Source organism: Carassius auratus, chromosome 34 (assembly GCF_003368295.1).
Source record: "Carassius auratus strain Wakin chromosome 34, ASM336829v1, whole genome shotgun sequence".
Lineage (NCBI taxonomy): Eukaryota > Metazoa > Chordata > Actinopteri > Cypriniformes > Cyprinidae > Carassius > Carassius auratus.
Genome location: NC_039276.1, coordinates 9,196,951 through 9,220,279, shown reverse-complemented (window position 1 = coordinate 9,220,279; position 23,329 = coordinate 9,196,951). Strand labels below are relative to the sequence as shown.

Below are 23,329 nucleotides of genomic sequence, written 5' to 3'. Positions count from 1 at the left end.
CATTTCATGACCACTTAGACCGAATATATGTACGAATATGTATCTAAGTAAATAGATGGTCACAAATGAAGGTTGTTGTTGGAATTAGGTGAGTCAGTGACTGGGTTCATGATTGAGTTTAATAAACTGCACCAGACTGGATTATCTGGCAGGAGGCTCAAAACCACTCCGTGGTGTTTTTAGCAACAGAGATATGTTTCGAAAAGAAAAAAAAACACCAGCTGCTTTAGTGTTTTTACTGTATTTTTGATCAAAATAATAGCTGCCTTAGTGAGCATAAGATACTTATTTTACAAGCATTTAAAAATCTTACCTATCCCAAAGTTAACGTATATTGAACTAAAACCCTAAAATCAGAGGTGATGCTGAGCAGGATAATTTAGACAACTACAGATGTATATTAACTCTTTATATAGCTCAGTTCTTTTAAAGAAGAAATCATGTAATAAAAAAAAAAAAATGATGCCACTTTCCCCATAGATATCCAGAAGTGCATTACTGTCACTTTTTCTTTTTAATTAACATCACAAAAAAAGTTTGACCCTGAACATTCTTCTAATAATAAAGTCGTGAAGTGGAGTATGATACATTGCATGATATATGCATGGTATTTCGGCATGTTTGAGCATAACTGTCACCATATTAAAAGTTCAAAAAAATCAATAACCTCTTTTGACTAATAGGCTACACTTTCCAGAGTCTTATCCTGAGGGCCAGACAGACTTATGGGTAACATGCTTTCAAGATGCCACAGGCTTACATTCCTAGGCGTGAAGCCATATGGCAGACATGGAGCCACACCGAGTGTTCTTCACAGCCTGTATCGCTCACTGCTGTCATATCTCCCCTGCAGTACTACAATGACTTCAGCGGCATCATCAAAGAGACCCTGAACAGGACACGGCAGATGGACAAGATCGAAAGCATGAGTTCTCTCTCATGTGATCTGCTTCTGCGTGGCACATCTGCTCAGCCGGTTGTCCCAGGCCCCTGTGCTCTCTGCTCTCTGATGGGCCCCTGCAGCTGTCGACACCTCAGAGACACAATGAATCCAACCTCCCACCATCCCATCATGCTCAGGGTGGAAGGTTCTAGCAGCTCTTCCACTCCTTGAGTAGCTTAATGGTAGATCCTTTGCTGAGGAAAGAAATGGTAAATGCAATCAGTGCTCACACTCACATACACAGATCATTAGATTACACTTTGTCCAAAAAAAGTATATATATATATATATATATATATATATAGAGAGAGAGAGAGAGAGAGAGAGAGAGAGAGAGAGAGAGAGAGAGATAGATATAGATATAGATACAGATATACTGTATTTTCTGGACTATAAGTCCCACTTTTTTCATAGTTTGGCTGGTCCTGCGACTTATAGTCAGGTGCGACTTATTTATCAAAATTAACTTGACATGAACCAAGAGAAAACATTACCGTCTACAGCCACGAGAGGACGCTCTATACTGCTCAGTGCTCCTGTAGTCTACCACTGAGCAGCATAGACGGTAATGTTTTCTTTTGGTTCTTGGGTCTAAATAAATGCGACTTATAGGCCAGTGCATTTTATATGTTTTTTTCCTCATCATGACTTATTTTTGGACTGATGCATCTTATACTCAGGTGCGACTTATAGTCCGAAAAATACGGTAGGTATGTGTATGTGTGTGTGTGTGTAATACATATTATAAACTATATTTAAAAAAAATAATATATATATATATATATAAGTATATAAGGCTCAAGGCTGCACTTGCATTTATTTGATCAAAAACACAATAAACTGTAATATTAAATATTATAATTTAAAATACCTCTTTCTGTTTATTATAGTGTCCATTTGAATATATAAAAAATACCGTTTATTTTATTAATGTATGGTAAATAGTTTTTAGCAGCTATTACTCCAGTATTAATTTCATTAATTTTGTAATAGTTAATGGTTTAATAGTTTTAATAGTAAAAAAAAAAAACACTTTTGAATGGCAGTGCTCATATATATTTTCAAGCTGCTACATGATTAAAGATTACTTGTGAAAACAATAATGTAACAACGACATTCATTTTTCTGTGTGTGTGTGTTTGTGTTCAGCTGTATCTGAGGCTGAAACAGGAGCAGGACAGAGGAAACCCCTGCAGCTCCAGGGTTCAGACCTACAGCAGCATCAAGGAGCTGGCCAGACGCTTCTCACTCATCTTTGGATGGGACCAGATCAAATCCCAAGAGTCCCTGGCCACGATCCACAGGTAAAACTGTCCACCCGGCTGACTCTGTGTCAGCGAGGTCGTGTCAGATGTCTTTCATAGTGACACAGCTAAAACAGACTGATTGCTATGTTCGTCCTGAAACAAAAATAGTTTTGTGAAGATGCTGCACTGCATGGCTTCATTTAGCCAGTACATAAGAGTCCTGTCTTTGGTTATTTCAGGGCTGAGAAATTCATTTTACCTGCTGTAGTTCTGGACTTATATTAGGATTTAAATATAGATGGATAAGAGAAGAAATATTCAGGTCTTAAAAGGAAATGTCCTCTTACTAGTGTGAATAAAGAAGTGGGTTTCTCTGTGCAGGGATGGCATTGAGTTTTTTTTTCAAAGGGTTTGTTCAGCAGTCTGAGTAACACTGTACATCTCATACCACACCATCCTCTGCAGATTCTCCAGCAAACGGCTTAAACCGGACAAGAAGACTATGCAAGTTAAAGCTAAAACATTTATTTATTATGTGCATTTGACATCTTGCACTTTTGGAATTTTTTTTTTTTTTAACTGGTCGTCTCTTCCCCAGCTATTTGCAGAAATTTGCTGGTGAGCAGGCCATCAACAACAGAGAGGAGAGCTGGATTCTGCTGATTTACTACAGAGTGTCTCTGATGGGCACAGCTGAGGGAGAAGATGCCATCTCCTTCATCAGCTCTGACACTTTTTCATGATTTGTTGAAAACATTTAGCTGGACTAAAGCTTAAAGGTTTAGAACAAATGAGGCAAACAAACACATTTATAAATACTTTGTAATTTAGAAACACTTCTTGCACAGACAGTAAAATGTCAGTCTAATCACTGCATTATTTCATATTAATGTGACCCTCAAACACATAAGGCAAGTCAACAGAGCTCCATGAGAAATAAACCATCCATGAAATTAAGCTAAAATCACTCTGGTGAATCTCTGGAATGTCTTATTAGCCAATTCTGTGCATGAAAATATTTAAATGTTTATATAAAGAGTGCATATTTAATATTTCAAGTGTACTGGATTGGTTCCATTCGTTTCAGAAACCTGGTTGTGCATGGATGTCAGACTGACAGAGAGACTGGGCCAGCACAATCGGTCTTGCTACACAGAGCCTCGCCAGACTGCTGGTTTACGGTCTGGTATCCAGCGGCTGGGGGAGCATATCTGTACACCCTCAAGCCTTGGTTAGCTGAGCTATGTGGCATCAGTACTGGAGAGCAGGATTGGTCCGCTTCCTGTTCTACGCAATAGCAGACTAGCCTTTATTGTGTTGTTGGCTGTCATTCGAAATCGTCCTCATATTCATATTCATCCAGGTCCAGGTTACAGTGAGGGTTGGGGAGCTCAAAGAGATGTCTCTTCTCGTTGTGCAGGTCAAACGCACATGTTACGTGATCAACTGGGTCTAGAACATGGTCATAGCTGACAACAGAGAAAGAAATTGCACAGTGAATTAAAAATGACAGAATGTACATAGACCAGCCCATTCAATTTGAATATTTTGCAATAGTCTTGTTGTATTTTACGCAAATAATAAATTACTCGTGCCATCACTCTATTCATTTATATCATTCACAAATACTTTTGAAGAGCAGTTCATACCTTTATAAAATAATTTATAAGATACACAGTCTTGTACTTTGATTGGAAAATACACATTTTATGAAAATTGGAGAGAGGATATTCATATGGAGAAACTACATATGGGGAAAAAACACTTCCAAAACCAACTGGAGGGCAAAAGAGTTAAGGAACTGATGAGTGAATGCACGCCACTGAAAATACACCTGACAATACTGGAGTTTGCCGAAACTGTGAAACAGGTTAATCTGTTATCTGATGAGCAAATGTGGAGGTGTTTTACAGTGACCAGGAGAAGCCATGAGGAACAGAAGGAACCTCAACCCTGCACCTACAGTGTCTTACCTGTTTCAAGTCTACTCATCCTGTCATTAGAAGTCTGTGCTGATCCTAAAAGAGTCCCATAATACCTCATCAGCCCTCTGATTACTGATTCAGTGCAGTGACAATGCAGCAATGACAAAGTAGACTGATGTTACTACAAGTGCTGCATGAGGTGAAGTGCTAGCTGAGTCTAGACAGAGTTTAGAGAGATTGCTTGCAGCTGAAGTTTAGTGAAGTTAGCTCATCTATGATGCTGTACAGTGATAATATTGTGATCTGTGGGCAGTTCAACTGAGGCACGCATTCTTACCCATCGTTGTAATGCTCATTCACAGCTTCCTCAGCTACCAAGTTATCATACTCCTCTGCAGCATATCTCTCCCAGTCAGAAATCTCCTGTCCCATTGTTTCAGCATCCTATAAAATTGCATAAGCAAGCAACAAGTTCGATTACAACATCAAAATAACCAAAGCAGCCATAAAATGATAAAAATCTGTTATTCTTTACCCGTGCAGCCAGTAAGGGATCCCTCTGTTCATGGTCTAGGTACTTCTCAATGTTGAAGAACGTGTCAAAGAAAATATGGGAAAGTTTACATCTCTTCAAGTCCCTGAGAGTGATCATTCCTGACAAAAAGTAAACACATTACACGTTATTTGACTGTTTTGCACACTTTTGATAGGATAGGATAGTGTGCGATTACTCATCTGCCATCATTCTGAAGTAGTCAAACTCTAAAATACCAGGGAAGTTCAATCCAACACATTAAGCAATAATACCTGGGATTTCTGGCTTAACCATATCAAACATTTGGCACAGGCAGTCCTCGAAAGGCAGAGGTTCAATGGCCATGGCCTCAAGTTTCTGACACTGCTCCTTGTAGAAGTACTGTAGCTCATACATGGACAGAACTCCATCTCCATCCAGGTCCATACAGCGAAACCAGTACTCTATGCTACACAATCAACAAGAAATCATTACTATACACTGATTTCTAGGGCTGCAACAAGAATTAAAGAAATGGATTATGTAAATACTGTAAAAATTAATGAAAATGTTATTCATTCAAAGTTACATTGATTTAAGAACATGGAGGAAATAATCATGTTAATGTTTCATTTTATCGGGAGACTAAGATCAAAGAATAAATAATAGTTGATAATTGCAGTCATTTTGTCAAAAACTCACTCATCTAAAAGCTATAAATGTAGATAAAAAGAAGGTATTTTCAGTTACCTGGTCTCAGTCTTTTTGTCCTCTTCAGATATGAGGAACCATACAAAGTCAGCGTAGCTCAGTCTGCACTCTTTGTGAACCTTTCTGTCCCTGAGCATCAGAGTATAATTAACCACTGCGCTCATAACATCTATAACAAATTATACATTGGAGAGAAGAAAAATGGCTGAAAAATGAGAGATGGTACCTGGTTACAGCTCCTGAGAATATTCTCTCAATCATTCGGTGGGACACGGCTGTCAAAGAGAGCAGAAAAATCACATCACAGTCTTATCCTTTATTAATAAAAATAAATAAAAAAAAAAAGATTAAAATGGGTAATAATTCGGAGTCAAAGGTTGTAAATATTGTAATTTGCAAGCGCAAGACAGTGATTTAATATCCTTATTTTATCATTTTAAAAGACACGATTATTGACCCTGCCTGAAAGGAGATAAAATGATTAGTGCGCCAGACATGCCGTCATACTAGAGGAAATTGATGTTCAAATTTCCCCACACTTCATTCAATATACAAAACTCATTCTGCAGCAAACAGAAACATGTGCAGTCAAGTGCTGCTGGAGGGGATATGTAATGACAGCCAATCGTTAAACAGCATGTCAGAGGAGTGTGATGGTCTTAAGGGCGCAGTGGGTGCACAGGTACCTTGATCATTATGTCGCATCAGGTCTCTCTGGTCTATGTACAAGTCGTGATCTGTGTCCAGCTCCCAGAACTTACAGTAGATGACATAGAAATGTTCATATGAGAAGAACTCTGTCAACTGGTTAATCTCTTCCTCTTCCTCCAGTAGTGCCACATTCTGTTGGCAAACATTTTCACCATTACACCACAGAAAAGCTTAGTCACCTAAATTGTAGATGGGACAGCCTGATTGAGAAAAATCAGCATGATGAATTCCAAAACAACTTAATATTCGAGAAAATCATATTAAGTCTGTCCACTGCGTCCGTGATATAGACTCATGACATATTTACCTGTAGAAAACTACTTCTCTTGAGTTCTGAGCATGTTATTTTTCCAGTCCATGAGCGGTTTACATTATAAAATATCCTCTGGACCACCTGTTGGCAGAAAAAGCACCTTGTTGAATATCAGGTTCAATGAAGCAATTAAACAAGACAATGTTGATCTGTAAATTGTTGTGAAAACATTTTATATATGCACACAAACACACACACACAGTCAGTTCAGGTTATTTGAGGCTTTAGTTAATGGTGCAAATCCATGCTTAATATACAAAAAGCATTTCAATTACTAGAAAAAAAAATACACACAATTTCTTACAGTGGTAATGTAGCGTGAGTGAAAGTCTGAAGCCTCCTTTAGAAATGCCAGACCTGTATGTGAATTCACCACATCCTTAAGAAAAAAAAAAGGTATAAAAATGATTCACATACCAATATAACATCAAAGTCAGCACATAATAACTGCCTTTTTTTTTCTTTTCCTGTAAGTCGTGTCAATGTTAAATCCATTTGTTCAAAGACGCTCTGGATTAGATTACAGAGAAATCCCCTTGCAGAGGCTAATACGATGGTATAAGATGCGTGGAGATTATACAGGTATTAAACCTCTAAGAACAAATGGGTGATTTTAAGGCCAAGTCCAGTTTTTAGCTTTTTTTTACAGTTTCAGCCAGTCTCTGCACACTCTCTGCACACATATGGCCTGCTGACTTTTCCATCTCGTGCATTCTTTAGCAGAGAAACAAAGATTTTACTCATGCATGTTTCATAGTCAAAGACTGGTATATATGTGTAAAAGGTGATATATTATGGCAACTTATTTTGGGGGAGGTGCATGACTCTTTGACCCTTCCCCATGTGAAATTAAACAATAGAAAAACACATAAATCACTGCTGTAAAGGAGCAGACGGGAACAGGCCAATCTACTCCACAACAATACTTTTTTCATTCATCAAAACGGTCAAAGCAATTGCTAAAGCTACACAATACAAATTAAAGTGCGGACGCCAGAATACATCTTCTCCACTGTGCATGGCCAATCCTGCCAGCGAATACAAATGACATGTCCATCACTGAACTCAAAGAATGCACTTCTGCACACAATTATTTTAGAACATTTAGCGTAACATTTGAAATTTTTCAAGGACCTAAAAAAAGGAATGGTAGCAAATAATATAATGCTAAAATCATCTATGCTCAGTGCATTTTGACCTGTGTGTGTCTGTGTTCTCAGTGGTAGGTCTCTATTCCAGAACTCTGTACCTGCAGGAATGGAATAAAGTCCTCTTGTTCCAAATAACTGCAGCCTGGCTTGGCCAGAAGGTGAAGAAATTTGGATGCTTCATCATGACAGGACTGAAGCACTCTGTGGAGAGGAAACGGATGGTTCATGTTCCCTCTCACCCTTTCAAAGAGCAATATAGTCTCCAAAATCCTTCACTTCGAATATGTGACTTTGGATTAATGGAATCTACACATGAGGCTCCAGAATTCACGCTCAGCCAAATCTGACATACAATAATGGAGGAATAATGATTGTAAAACAAGAGTTTTCAAACTTTACAGATTCAGGGACCCTCACCCAGATGCTCAGCCAAACCAGGAACTCACACTTTCTCCAGAACACTAATAACCTCATAAAAAATATTTACATACATGTATTTCTAGACATGGCACATTAATAATATAGAAGGTAACAAGGTTTTTATTTATTTATAATATTTTATGGAAAATCCACTTCATATCATATCTGTTCATGTACTGTATCTGTAGAATCACTGCCACGCAGTTAGAAACTATAGTATGCATGAGTATACAAGACATGACAAAGAACCATGAAAAAAAAATGACAAAGTAATGTAGGGCCACATAAAAAAACGGTTTTGTCATAAAATAATTAATCAAATACCAATATACACCAAAATCATACAAAGAGCTCACTGCACTTTAGCTCTTGATAGGAGGACATTCATATACTAAAAAACAACACGTGCAGCCATTGAACCCGGCTGATATTAATGTGAAAGGGCACTGTGAACTATTGTCTTACTTTCGCCACATTGCAACGAACTTGTAAACTGACACATATCCCCTCCTGTCTCCTCCGGCAGCATGGAACAATGGAGCTTTCCAATAGAGTGGGCACTCGCAAGCCTGTAAGGAGACAAAAGAGTCACATTGAAATTACTGCAACCTCAGGGTCTCAAAATACATCAAGATGTAATGAATTTCTATCTTAACAAATAAGCACCAAACAGACAATAAAGTCTTGAGATCTGAATCTTACAGCAGAGTTACAAAATAAAATGCAGCACTACAATCATTCTCTCATAAATGGGCAATTTATCAGAGGTTAAGTGCTTGGCCATTATGACTACATCTTTAACAAGTGCTGTAGAAACTATAAATGGGGCCAAATTAGCAATGATTATGTTTATAAATCTTTCTGTTTAAGTTCCTGAAACCCGACATTTACCTAAACGGGTTCTCTTTAGGACAAGTGATTCAACATATAAACAGTGATGATATTTTTTCACTGGTTAAAGTAAAAGTAAAACTTTCAAACATGTAAACAGTTCTAAGTTAGTTACACAAAATGAGCGATCTGCAGAGGGGATAAAGGTGGCATGTAACAAACCACACTTACCTTGGCAACTAGCCCCATGTCTTTAATAGTGACTTTTTCATCAGGAAATTGAGAAAATATTTTTTCTATCGTGGAAATAAGATTGTCTATGTTGATGTTGGCTTGGGGCTGTCCTTGAGGGAAGTAGAACTTTGGAATGCTTTCACTTAAAGCTGGTGTAACAGGCTCCTCTTTCTTAGCCTGCGCCTGCTGAAAAAGACAGAAATAATAACCATTAGTCACAAGACTCATCATGGGAGAGATGTACGGTTGCTCAGAAAATTGCCCCTCAATTAGCATTTCACACTAATGGCTTAATTAAGTCAACTCAGAATGTGTAAAACACACAATTTAAGATGATTCTGACGGACTTACACCCACGTGGATGACTTTTAAGTAGAAGATTTGAAATTTTGGGGGGGATTTTTGTTCCATGTGATTGTTGTATCTGTGACATGAAGGATTCGAAATGTTAACGTGGATAATGGTTTGAAACATGAGAAGTCACTCATTTATGACATCAAATGAACAAGTTTAAAAAACTAAATGAGGGTAAGCCCTTTTTGTTTAGTATCTTAAATTTGTTCAGTTTTCCTTAAGGTTTGTAAATAACTTTTGGCTGGAAAAAATAATTAGAGGCAAATTTTGATGTTGGCTTGACAAAGTCTTGTCTTTAATGTTTATTAAGTTTAAAAAGCTTTGAAATTTATAGAACAGGCTTTATGACCCAGAGTTTGGTAAATGAAGAGATACATAAAAAAATAAATAAAAACAATTTCAAGAGGGGATTTTGAGCAAACTTTACCTAAATGTGCACAACAACTGTATGATGGCTTTATCAAATGACAGAACGTCCTGCATGCCCAATGTTTTGTGGAGACTTGTGGTTAAATTCCTCTTATTAGTGATTTTCCAAAGGCTCAGCTTCCCACAGTAACTTAAAACCTTAACTATTTGAGTGTCAGGCTGCAGCTGTGAAGATCTTGAACCCCTAGAACTTCCATACAGAGGGGAAAGCACCCATTTGGCTATTCTATTTTAGACAAATACATGGACACGTAGGCTACAGCCAACATGACCTTCTGTGCTGTTGTTTTATCCAGACAGATGAAAATATTTTTTACAGCAAGGCAATGACTTAGGTGACAATATTTGGTTATTGTGATAGGAGGCGGACAGGGGTGCGCGATTCCATAATTGTTTATTTTAAAAAGTTAAAAATGTCTCCATGATCTGCCTTTTAAGAAATATTGCAGTTTCATGCTGCAGCACACTTTCTATCAAGTTACAGAGAGTTCTGGTGCCTCTGTCTCAATATAAAACACAACATACATTCACATCAAATGTTAACTCACGGGACACTGGACATATTTGTAATCACAAAAGTACATTATTAGCATGTGCTTTAAAGTCTTGTCGGTTAAACATTTCATTTGCTTGTTGTTCTGATGTGTGCTTTTCTGAGTGCATACACCTCAATCATATGCAAACTAAAAAGGCCCTGTCCCAAGGATTGACATTAAGCTTTGACGTGCTTTTCCTTTGAAAGTGAAAAAAAGTGAAAAAGTGACATGACATTCAGCCAAGTATGGTGACCCATACTCAGAATTCGTGCTCTGCATTTAATCCATCCAAAGTGCGCACACACACACAGCAGTGAACACACACACTGTGAACACACACCTGGAGCAGGGGGCAGCCATTTATGCTGCGGCATCCAGGGAGCAGTTGGGGGTTTGGTGCCTTGCTCAAGGGCACCTTAGTCATGATATTGCCGTCCCAAAATTCGAACCCACAACAACCCTAGGGTTAGAAGTCAAACTCTCTAACCACTAGGCCACGTTTTCCCATAAACTTGTAACGTAACCTAAACTCATTCACTTGTCCGAGTTACTTGTATGGGCGGATTTTTTTATTTTTTTTTGGCACAAATGCAGGTTCAAGCAAATAAAAATAAAAAAATTAAAAAAGTCTTTTAACTGCAAAAAGTAAAACAATGCCGTTTTATTGTGAAATATTTTAACTAATCTAGGGCTGTTACTAATGATTATTTTGGTAATCAAGTAATCTACTGATTATTTTGACAACCGAGTAATCTGATACTTTTTAGTAACAGAAACAGACCAAAGTGAAAACCAGGTTTTAGTATGACTATTTACACATAAACTAACAATGAGGCAATAGTAGTTGACTCAAATAAAAGATAAAACCCAAGAAATTACATGATTGTATTGAAGAACACGGTTAAAATACATGTAATATGCCTATACATAATATGAACATAACCAACTTAAGTACATTTTTAAGTCCATTAAATTGTAATATTTGGGAACATGCAGAAACTTTTATTTTGAAATCGCAATGTACAATACATGGCATATTAAGACATAGGTTGATGTATTCTCCTGTGTTGGCAAAGGTTTATAAATGACTTGCGTTACAAATCTAGTGAGATAATGCACACGGTTTTCCAGAAGAACATTAATAAAAATTCACAGCATATACAGAGGAAGATTTTAGCTCCTTTCACACATACAGTCTTCATTACTAAATTACCGGTAAGTTACCATTAATAGATAATGTGTTAAAGGACCTTTTCAAAAATCCTAGCAAATTTGTTCTGGCAGTCATATTGTTCTTATGGGGGTTGCATGATTACTCTGAACTATTTAGAAAGCTCCGCTGCTTTATGATTAGCTTCTCTATGTAAATATACACTTGATCGGTAGCTTTGACCACTGGGCCTCGCAGCTTTTTCAACATGTCATTTTAATTGGATACTATTATGTGTGTCTCGTGTTTATAAGAGCAACACATTATGATTGGCTAGTAATGTTAGTTTGGTTGAGAGTAAAAGCTGTGCATCTCCCATACCACTGGTAGGCGAACTCCTGGACTCGAAAGTGATAATCAACAAGTTATTTTTTTTTTGTCTGAGAACTTTTCAAGTTCACATTTTGCCTTTCAAATGTAATTTATTCTGAAGCAATAGTCTCATCAGTGCTTTATCAGGTATTACTTTAATCAACATGTGATATTTGCCTTAAACTGCTTGCAGTTACACAGTTGCTGTTTAACTTTATATATTTTCCTAACCTGATTAAATGTACGTCACCATTTATGTTGATTTTCTTAAATTTGATCAATATATTTAGTTAGAATAATAAGACACTATATGGTTGTTACTACTGAAATTAAATCAGTATCAACAATCTCCATCTTTCTACAGCAGGGGAAGCACAGTCGCTGCATCGAAAGTGCCATTTAGATGTATTTACTCAGACGGTTTAATGAAGATAAGAGGTCCTATAAATTAATTTACTCAAAATTGCAAATGCATAAATAATTATAAATCTATAAATCTAATGTTATTAGATTAATGTTTTCCTTTTTTTGTCATACAAATATGAAATGTTGGAAAAATGTAATGATACTTTAAATATGAAATTAAACCACCAGTAGGTGGTGGCAAGTCACTGTCTTAACGAATGAATCGTTGATTTAACCGATTTGTTCAAACAGCTGACTCATTAAAAAAAATGCTGAATCATTCAATAAGGAAAGACTGTTTTGTATTACATTAGCATTACATCACAAACGTGTGGACTGCAAGACTGAAAGGGTTTAAGGTGCGATTTGGGACAGGGCCACAGCCCATCAAACCGCAATTGATTACTCAATCAAGTTATCATTCATGTCTGATTGTGCTAATACTGTCAAAAACACAATACTAAACATTCTGCCACTTATCATTAAAGGGATAGTTTATATTTATATTATTTATATATATATATATATATATATATATATATATATATATATATATATATATATATATATATATATATATATATATATTAATGGTGGGCAGTTATCGGTGTTAACGTGGTGCGTTAATGCGAGACTCTTATCGGCGATAAAAAAAATATCTATTAATCTATTCTCAAAGTTGGGTTGAGAGCTGGGTCTATACTAACCAAGCTATGATGACTTTCACCTTGATATTTTATATAACCGACTGGCTGAGGCCAGCCTAAAAAGATGCTCAGGACAGTTGAAGGGCCACTGCTGCGCATCGTCACGAAAGCTCATCTTTTTCACATGTTTTTAGGCCTTACCGCTTGTCGATTTAAACATTAAAGCATCTGCTGTGTTTGGTGCGCACGAGAGAGAGAGAAAGAGCCGCGTATCACGGACAGCGACACTGAACCGAGCTCTCTTCTTCAAAGAGAAAGGCGTCTCAAAACACTTGAACATCAAATTTGCTTATTTTTGCTCTTGTGCCGACAATTAAATATAAAATGTGTCAAAATATCCACCTTGGATTATGCTCGAAAAAACTGTCAGTTATTTAAGTGAAAGTAAACCGTTGAGGGAAAAAAAATGGGATGTGTATTATATTGGATGCGTTCATCTTCTCTTAAAGGGACCGCGCCTAATTTAGGTACTGGCTGCTGTATTGTTAATCCAAGAAAATGAAAATTTCATTTTTGATATATATAGCAAAACTGTAATAATGTCTGAATAATTGTAGGTTTGATTGTATATTTCATTTTTACATTGATTTTATATTATATATATATATATATATATATATATATATATATATATATATATATATATATATATATATATAGTGTAAGCTTTTAAGAAGTCAGAGAAGAAAATTATTAAATTTGCTTTTTGATTTGATTTACAGAACTTTTTGTGCAGTTTGGACTTGAATAAAGAGAGAACTTCTACTTAACCTTTTCACAGGCATTTTGTTTTCATAGTTAGCCAGATATCGTGATGTATATTTATAGGATTTCTTTGCAATATATCAGTTATAGCAGAATCACTGTATTTGTAATATTAACATCGTGAGCCATGTATCGTGATTCGTATCGTACCGAGAGGTAGCCTGCGATTCCCACCCCACTACAGAAATCAACAGTAAACACAAACTACTTTAGGAGCATCTTGCTGTTCCCAACATATTTTACCCAATTATTTTCTACAACTTTGATAAAAAAAAAAAAAAAACTACTTCAGTAAATATTTCTAAACCATGAATAAAACCTCCTTCAATTTAATATTGCTCTAGTCTCTTGTAGGGATGTAAACGATTCATCGATTATCGGTTAATTGTCAATAAGAGATGCAATTGATTAAGGCTGTCAATGGTCAGTTAACCGATTTAATGTTGGGCTGTGTGCGGCTCATGCGTAGAACACGTGCGAGGGTTGTGACTGACGGTGACGTATATAAATGCATCATCATTCATTCACAATGTACTAATTAAGCTTTTAATGCTATTTAAACTTTAAAAGAACATTAAAATAGAAACAACACAAAACTTATTCAAGATGAAAAACAATAGAAATGTAGTAACTAAGTCATTTCATCAGATAACTGCACTTTGCAGGGCTGCTGGACATAGGACAGATAGACTATTCATTCCTACAACTTAATTCGTTCCTACGATTTATTAATTTGTGGCAATTGTCCATGTTTTATTCATTTTGTTCCCTAAATAACCCATGATTAACTGAAATAAGGGAACAAATTAATAAATAGAATGAATTCTTAATTCATGAAATCTTTCATTCCCAAGATATGTGATTAAAAGTGAAAGATAATAAAATAAACCTGCGAAATGAGAGGGTTAGACTGTGAACATTTAAGAAAAAAAAACATCTAATGGACACTAACATCACATCACATCCACAGTGAGACTGACAGCAAAAGCATTAAAGCTCCAATATGTAGGAATTTTGTAATAAAATTTCCGAAAATAACTTGCACAGTGTGATATATTTCCTCCAGTTGTGTACTTACAATATCTCAAAAGTCTCCAAAGATTTTTTATTTCAGAGAAATTATGATTTTAAATAAATGGCCGTCCTGGAAAAGAAATGTTGCCTCTCAGTGACGCAATGTCCGCTCTATACTTTTTTTCCGGTGTAGACCATGTGATGTTCCACCACACCAGAACATCACATTGTCAAATGCGGAAGTGGTGGTTATGTTATAGCCGCGCGTATGGTTGTCGTTGTTATGGATCACGATTACTCTTTGGCGAGTATTGAAGTGCCAGTAAAACGTAAGCGTCCATATTCGGATACACGCAGACTGTGTGACAAACGGAAGATTAAAACCAGGATAAATATCGGCCAGGCGTTTACGAGATGGAGAGAGCTGCGCAAAAATTTTGGACTTGACAGAGACTCTGCTCTCACGAGTGTATTGATAGACAGGTAAGCAAATAAATTATTTATTTTTTTATTGTACAAGTAACGTAATAGTTACAGTAAAGATGATTTTAATAGATATTACACCACATGCCTGTACATTCTGTCACTGTAGCATTATTTTATCAATAACGTTACCTGTGAGAAAATAACATAACGTGGCAAATGGACTGTTATACTGCTCTTTGTACTAAGGTAATGATTTTTATCACGTGTGGTGACCGAGATTATGGCAGTACAATTAAATACAATCGGATATGTGTTGTTAAAAATATATTTAGTCATTACTTGCAAATGTTCGTACAAATTTACTTTTAGAACGATTGGTTTGAGCACGTTAAACAACACGGCATTAACCATAAACACATAACACTACACAACATTAACCCAACAAATCATTTAACAAATAGCTGTAAGTTGTAATGGGATAATATAGTATAACATTTCACGTTCCTTGCAGTTCATTAATTATGATGACAAAATAATACGATCAGATATACAGGTAATACAAAAACGAATAAATTACCTCATCCGTGATCATGATTCGTTTATCCAATTTAGATACATTGCTATGGTGAAAACGCATTAAAAACTACATCTCCCATCGTCACCTGCTTCATAGCGTCATCAAGCTTTGCCTTTGTTATTGTTGGAAAAGCGCCCTCTTGTGGTCAATTACAAAAATCGCATACTGGAGCTTTAAGCAAGCAAGAACAGTCTGATGGCTTCACACAAAACATAAGACAACCTGCCTGTCCTAGCTGAAAGGCTTTGAGCCTCTTCTTAAAGCGAGAGGGTAACACAAAGTCGCAGCCGCGTGCCAACAGTGCCAGCTCCTTCCTCAGGTCAGGGTCCTGGTGTAAAGAGATCTCCTTCATTCTCATGCTGTTGTCTGCTAATGGAGCCAGTGTAGCAGACAGTATCCACTCTGGGGTCAGGATAATCTTGCTCAATGACTGTCCCGCTACAGGACACTCCTCTGACTGTCTTTATCAGAGCACCAGCTCTCTTAATGGTGAACTGCAGCTGTTCCCCTTAGCCATGCAGTAGCCTGAATCACAGCCCTGCCTGTTGCTCCATACATCCAATAGTGACTTGCAGAGGTCATATAATCCTGTCCTGAAATGTCACTAGGGAGATAGGACAAGGGTGTTTGTGTGAGAGCGGCGGAGTTAGAGGGGGTGTGGATCTGCCCTTTTCATTGTGCATTCCGATGCTCTCATAGAGGTTATGTAAAGACACAAACCTGCACACTTGGAACTCTGTGATTCTGTATCCAGGAGATACAGCAGCTACTAAGATTACAACACAACACAGCAGCTAGCTACAACACAGATTAACTGCAAAAGGATGCAACATTATGACAGATTAAATCTACAAAAACAAGATTAATCAGCTCCTAAAAAAAAAAGGAAAAAAAAGTTTTCCCCAAAATTTTAATTCAGTCATCATTTACTTACCCTCAAGTTGTTTCAAAGTTGTGTGACTTTCTATTTTGTGTGGAATATAAAAGATCATATTTTGAAAAATTCAGAACAAGACATTTTTCCCCATACAATAGAAGCCAATGGGGTAACAATACTGTTTGGTTCTTAATGTTTTTCAAAACATCTTTTGTGTGCTGCAGAAGAAAATCAGACAGGTTTGGAATGATATGAGGGTGATTACATGATGGTGGTTTTCATTTTTAGGTGAACCATTTCTTTAACTGTCAAGCCTTAAATCAAACACATGATCCAATTACCCTATTCTTAATACACTGCAAAGGCAGTATTAACCAACATCAGGTAGCATGTATGCTACTGACATAGTTGCTTCTGATTAATTAATCTGTAAACCATCTATATGCCCACGGTCAGTTTAAATTCTGTATAGCAAAACTGCAGAACACAAAGCCTGAATTGGCCCTCCTTGAGAGGTGGAAAAAAAACCTACACACGAATTACTGCTTATGTTTTGTTTAGTTTGCTTTCCAAGGCTACAGCTTCCAGCCATTCCATGGCTTATTATAGATGACAAGTCTTAGTTAGTAGCACAGCATAATAGTATAACTATTGAATTCAAAGAATGATGGCTGAAGCTGTTGAGGACTATTAAAAGACACAACACGCTCCATCTGAAAGCATGTGATGGAGATTTACTACTAATCACAGAACCGGCTTTACTGACTAGATCCGCATGGCAATCACATGCAATTTATTGTGCAGCCCTACTGTTTGGGCAATCCCAAGAAACAAATGTAATCTTCAGTCCTTTAACAAACATCCACTCCCAGGTGGACTGCAATTACATCAATTCTCTCCAACTGTGTTGATCCAAAGAAACTTAGCCTTGGAGGCTGGGCGTTGTGCATCAGAAAATCTCTTTCTTATGCCCATTATTGTTTTTAAAACTAATCAGATTAATAAAAGCAGACTTTAGTGACAACTGATCTGCCATAATTGTGAGCGAATATGCACCGAAGGCTTGGAGCCAGAGCATCGAACAAAGTGGTGCAAAAATAAGACCTGCCTGGCTTAAATAAGTATTTTTAGATGTCAGGTCATTGAGTCCACATTCTTCCGCCCATTCCAGTAGAAAGAGTTCCCGTTGTCATCCAATGGCAGGACACTGCACACATTTGATAAGCCCAATTTTCTCAACAACTGCTTTTGAAGTCCTTGGACATCAGTCCATTAAAAGAATTACAGAAAAACAACGAAAAGGGACAAAATAAACTTGTCAATATTTTTTTTTGTCATTTGAGTCTATTGGAAAGCTTTCTCATAACAGCACTTTCCCCTCCATTTGGCTCAGTGTTTGTGCTATACGCAAACAACTCTCCACTGTCAGAGTAAGCTGGTACTAACAGAACGAGAAAAAAATCTGTCTGAACAAGAGGTGGCAGCTGTCTGTGCAGACAGTGCCAATTTCCAAACCAAGCTCTGTGTCCAGTCAGTAAAGCCAAGTGGTTGAAGAGAGGATGACCACCAAGGCAAAAGTGAGGAGCACTAACAAACATGCTACAATTCATGTGCTGGGGCGGAAGAAAAATATAAACACTATTGTGATAACTGTTCTGATAGGAGACTGTAAGAGTTATAGACTGCAATCAAGTCAAACCAAACTTCCAAATAAAAGTCAAAATCCCTTTGTATCTGCATACCATTTGAACATAAGGACAGGAAGCAGAACTGAAACGAGACTATATCAAGGCAGAAATGCGTATCAAAGAACACAAAATGCTCTTGTTTCCTAATATATAACTTGATTAGAAGAACTAACACTTCTGATAAAATTGATCATTTTAATTACCAATGCTTTAAAAGGGAAGACATTAAACAGTAGGGATGGTACAAGCAGAAAACATTGTGCTCAAAAAAAAAAAAAGAAAAAAAAAAAGAAAAAAAAAAGGAGCACAACTGAAAAACCTGCAACCACAATGCTATAACTAACTACTGTTATTTAACTGCCTCTTTAGTATAAATAGTTTTTCTATATTAATTTTAGAATATTCAAATATAGAAAGAGAGGTAAAATTAAATTCACAAGGAAATATCAAACACCAAGTAGACAAGTTCTCCACCTCAGACATTAATGTAAATAAAATAAACAGATCCATTATTTCTTTGATTAGATTAGTATTTTCTAGGCAACATGCCTTAATGACCTCTCACCTTTGCAACTGGGAGTCAAGCATGATGGACACAAATTTATTCTGATCATTAACAGCATCTGACCGAGTTTACACATACTGTATTAGACCATGGAAATATGTAAACTGCCTATGAAGTGTAAGCCAAATTTCCAGTAGTTAATTCCTGCACAGTGGAACCAAGTCTATGTTTCCAGTGTCAAAGTTGGAACAGTTGTTCCGATGAGCATCAGCATGACGTTAAAGGTACAATTTGTAAGATATTTGCAGTAAAATATCCAAAAACCACTAGGCTAGTATATTTTGTCCAGCTGATTACTAACAATCTCTCTAATTTTTTCAACTACTTGTAAATCATGAGAAAATTCCCATTCTAAACAGTGACACGGGGCAGTGCAGTCGCCTGTCAATGACGTTAATTACCCTTTGTTACTGCCTTTACTGACGTAGAAACCACATGACAACAGTGTCGCGGACAAATGCGGAAGTAGTGTCTAGCGTCCAGCAAAACACTAGCTTGCTTCAAGTAGTTCTTTATTTACTTCTTGCACGTTTTATGGTGGATTGTGTTACTTATTTATGGAACATAATTACTGTTTACCATCTGCCGCTGGTTCTGTCAACAAGGACAGCTCCCGTAAACGTAAGCATACGGGCCAGCCAAACGACCCAAGAACAGTTTGGAACAAGAGGAGAGAAAGAGCGAGAATCAATATCGGTGTTGCATTTTCTAGATTGAGAGAGCCTCGCGACAAATTCAACTGACTTTGTATGTAATCTACTCGTGCAAATCGTTGAACTTGTGTTTGCTATGTATGCCTAATTATTGTGTTTGAATGCACACGAGTGTTTATATTTGTTGAAAAAGTGGTAATCGTTTTCATATCATCTGACTAAACAGTAATCAGTTAATTTGATCATTTTGGGTAGAAGACAACAAATCCCATCATTCCACGCTCCTTAGCGTCATCAAACCACGCTATTGTTATTGTTTTGGTAGTGCGCCCTCCAGTGGCAGGTCCTACAATCTGTAACTTTAATTGTATTTTTAACTTATACTTTGGAAAACGTTTTTGTATTCTGGAATTCCTTTAACCTCTTAAAATAGAACATTTGGGATCAAAATCTCTGTAATACATTGTGACAATTTCTGGGCACATGCTGATTGTATTATGGTAAAAACATAAAATACCCAACAAGAATCACACCGGTCAGATAATGTTCCTACTCATGATTTACATTCACTACAAACAGATTTATTTTCCTCAAAATGCAACTTTATTTTTCATCCTTAAGGAAATCTTTCCTCAAGGTCTCTACAAATTTGGCATGTGACTGAAATAAGAATTTTCAATGACAAAATGTCAAAGAAAATGAACACTGTGCTGTGTCTACATTACAGGGACTTCTAGCGTTTCACATCAGAAGCTAATTTTATCTCATATTCTTTTTAATTTCCACAGGTGTATTGATGTTACTTCTGAATATAAGCATATAAGATAATATCAGCTTCCTCAATGACTGATTCTGACATCATGGAGACACTGCTTTAATGAAAGATATCCCTCCACAATCCAATTTAAGGGCTCTGAAACCTCAGTAGCAAAGTCATTCAGCATCGCTGGACAGCACATGATGACAGAGTCATTACTATTCCAGTGATTGACAGCATAGAGATTCGCCAACAGAGCAGGAGCCCAACATTTACTGACCAGACGCGGCCAAAGCCATTCAGCATCCTCTTGTGGCTAAACTGAGGAAAAAGTAGTTTAACCCTCTCTCAGTTGTAAATTGTCTATTAATAAAATGTATAGGATCATCATATGAGAGAGCATTTCTAGAAATTTGCTACAAAACTGTGCTAGAAAATCACTTTCAAATCAGTGGTTTCTATAATAATATGTAGAAATGCTAAAACTAATGGAAAAATACAATAAATCTGCTTATGTTTGTATGTGTGATACGAGGGATTGATGGAACTGAGATTGTCTAATAGGAAAAATACATTTTCACGAGCATTTTCAACTAAAAATAGATGTGTGCAAAATGTATTTAGAAAAAAAAAAAATCTTTAAAAAATGTAGGCCAATAAATAATTACATGATTGTTAAATACAATTTTAGGGCAGAAGTATTTTAAAATTGTACTTAAATTTGTATTTAAATAATTTATTTTCCTTGTAAATGTCTCCCTTTATTAAGGAAAAAATAAATTATTTGATCAATTTTAATTTCTCTTCCACATTTTATTTTTAAAATCAGATCCCTGTAAAAAAGCACAGATGCTTTACCTTCTTAGTGCTGACAGAGCGTCGCAAGGCCCTCGCATTCACTCCAGCTCTGTTATTGCTGCCACTCGCAGATGGCAGGGTTGCTGAAGGAGGGCTGCACGGAGCACCAAGGGCTGCAGTCATCCTCTCTGTCACATTAATCTTTGAGGTAATGTTGTTGTTTTCGGTTAATACCAATGTGCTTGTGCCCTTGAAATCAGCGTGGCTTAGATCTATTTCTTCCCCATTCTTGATTTTGTTGAGGTAGTCTTTTAGCATCGACTGAGTACTTGGCTCACTCAACCAAAAGAGGAAGAGCTGGTCGACTTTCATCTTCAGGATAGGCTGAAGTGTTAGTGGTGATGCCATTTCTGGTTTGCCTCATGCAGCCAAGATCCTCCCAAAAATATAAAAATAACCTAAAAAATGACCCAGAAAAGACAGTCAAAACACACATCAAGCAATTCAAAATTACTGCTCATTATTTCAGTTTATATACATGCATCTTTATGTCTTGTAAATATTTATTTGTAATGTACTAAACAATTACTGTTTGCCCCTGTGTCAATAAATAATGTTTATTAATGCATATGAAAATATAAAACACATAAAATATGTTAATGAAATATATATATATATATATATATATATATATATATATATATATATATATAGGAAAATTTAGGAATTTGAACCATTTAACAATGGCTAAAGTTTTAGCAGATTATAAAATTATTATAATTACTTATTTTTCATTCATACACACCAGCCAAAAACAACATGAGCAAAAACAGCTGCTGCTATTTCTACTCTCACAACTAACGTTAAGCTCTAATTTGTTCTTTACAAAAATCACCATAGTAGTCTAGGTCTCCCCAAAACATCAATTTTTATTTTTAGTAACGTTACAGAAAAAATGTCAACTTGGTGTTCACTTATTCTGTAATATATAACAGAAATTTAACTCGATGGCAGTAAGGTTTTACGGATTTCGCATTTTACTTTAAGTTGCTATGTTACTGGATTCTAAACTTCCCACCACGGAGGACGAAACTGGAGAACACATTGAAAATACCTTCTTATTTAAATTCACCTTCAGTTCCACACATAATCCTAACGAAAGTGTTTAGACACAACCACTGCTAAATTACGACAAAAACAAGCTGGTTTGTTTCTGTTGCTAGCTGACCTCACGCAGCACGTACTTCCATAGCTAACGGACAACGGGTAAATAATTACATAAACATCGCCAATAATCCATAACACAAATAAAGAAACAGATTTCTAATCGGCAAACGCCAAAGAATTAAAGGTAACTGATTTGCATTACTCTACCTGCAGTTATTAGAATGAGTTTAGGCTGTCATCGTTCATTTTGACTGGTGTACACTTTGAATCAAACTCTCGTTTCCTCAGGTAACCGGGAAACGTTTTTATCGCGATAGCAGCGTCCATTTGAAGTGGTTCTTTTAAAGGAATCAATCGAGCCGATTCGCAAGAAGAGCGCGTTCGAACGGTTTGTGTTACACTTTGAATGGATTAGAGAGTTGAAATAATGCGAGTCACTGGATGAAGCGATGGTTTTCAGATCTTGCTCGACTCCAAACTAATCACAGTTTAAAAGGAAAGATTTCTGAAAAAGTTACTGGAGTTACTCGGCAGTCCCATGCAATGTTTTTTTTCATCATCGGCAAATGACAGATAAAAAAGAAAAAAGAGCTATTTTTTTTTTGTTCAAACACAATGTGTCAGCATGTAGGCTACATTAATGTTATTGGACATCATTTAGATTTTGCTCAGAAAATAATCACATCTACAAAATGAGTGTTAGTCATCTGATGTGCTACCCCAGCGGTATTTTTATTAGTAAACTAAGATTCTCTTTGAATACTTTTACTAACTTTACTTATTTAATTTAACATGTGTAGACATATTCTGTTTAAGAGTGGAATATTATTTAAATATGATACGGAACAAAAAGGTCTTGACGTGCAATTAAATATATAGAGTTTTATATAGAGTTGTCCTGTAAAATTAATTTTAATGGCCACAATACTGATGAAAATACTAATATGGAGTACAGTAATACCACTTTAGGCATTGTACTTAACATAAAGAAACTTTTTGTTCATGATTTCCCTACAAACATCACTAAATGGTTTAAACTAGACTACTGTAATAACATAATGATTAAGGAAACACACACACACACACACA

The 23,329-nt window shown here is 36.4% G+C and overlaps 1 protein-coding gene across 3 annotated transcripts; it reads right to left on the bottom strand.

The window, feature by feature from the left end:
• Positions 1-2,753: 2,753 nt before the first annotated feature.
• On the bottom strand, positions 2,754-22,526 carry LOC113053094 (serine/threonine-protein phosphatase 2A regulatory subunit B'' subunit beta-like). Of its 3 annotated transcripts, XM_026217775.1 has the most exons (15): positions 22,448-22,526; positions 21,134-21,531; positions 8,998-9,186; positions 8,401-8,504; positions 7,614-7,716; positions 6,669-6,743; positions 6,359-6,445; positions 6,027-6,183; positions 5,567-5,615; positions 5,380-5,469; positions 4,923-5,098; positions 4,651-4,769; positions 4,453-4,559; positions 4,164-4,208; positions 3,547-3,659 (listed from the first exon to the last, which is right to left on the bottom strand). In XM_026217775.1, the coding sequence occupies exons 2-14, from the start codon at positions 21,479-21,481 to the stop codon at positions 4,190-4,192; spliced, it is 1,623 nt and encodes a 540-aa protein (XP_026073560.1). In that variant the 5' UTR covers positions 21,482-21,531; positions 22,448-22,526; the 3' UTR covers positions 3,547-3,659; positions 4,164-4,189. The 3 variants fall into 3 exon arrangements, with proteins under 3 accessions (XP_026073559.1, XP_026073561.1, XP_026073560.1); XM_026217774.1 differs by lacking the exon at positions 4,164-4,208 and having other exon boundaries at positions 2,754-3,659; XM_026217776.1 differs by lacking the exons at positions 4,164-4,208; positions 21,134-21,531; positions 22,448-22,526 and adding an exon at positions 15,962-16,373 and having other exon boundaries at positions 2,754-3,659.
• Positions 22,527-23,329: the final 803 nt, after the last annotated feature.

Excerpts from the sequence above, each read along its gene's own strand:
- LOC113053094 (XM_026217774.1), bottom strand. The coding sequence starts at position 21,481 with ATGGCATCACCACTAACACTTCAGCCTATCCTGAAGATGAAAGTCGAC. Across the intron at positions 6,744-7,613 it reads ACTTTATTCCATTCCTGCAG|GATGTGGTGAATTCACATAC; the intron begins GTACAGAGTTCT and ends TTTTTTCTTAAG. Across the intron at positions 4,770-4,922 it reads GGTTAAGCCAGAAATCCCAG|GAATGATCACTCTCAGGGAC; the intron begins GTATTATTGCTT and ends ACTTTTTGTCAG.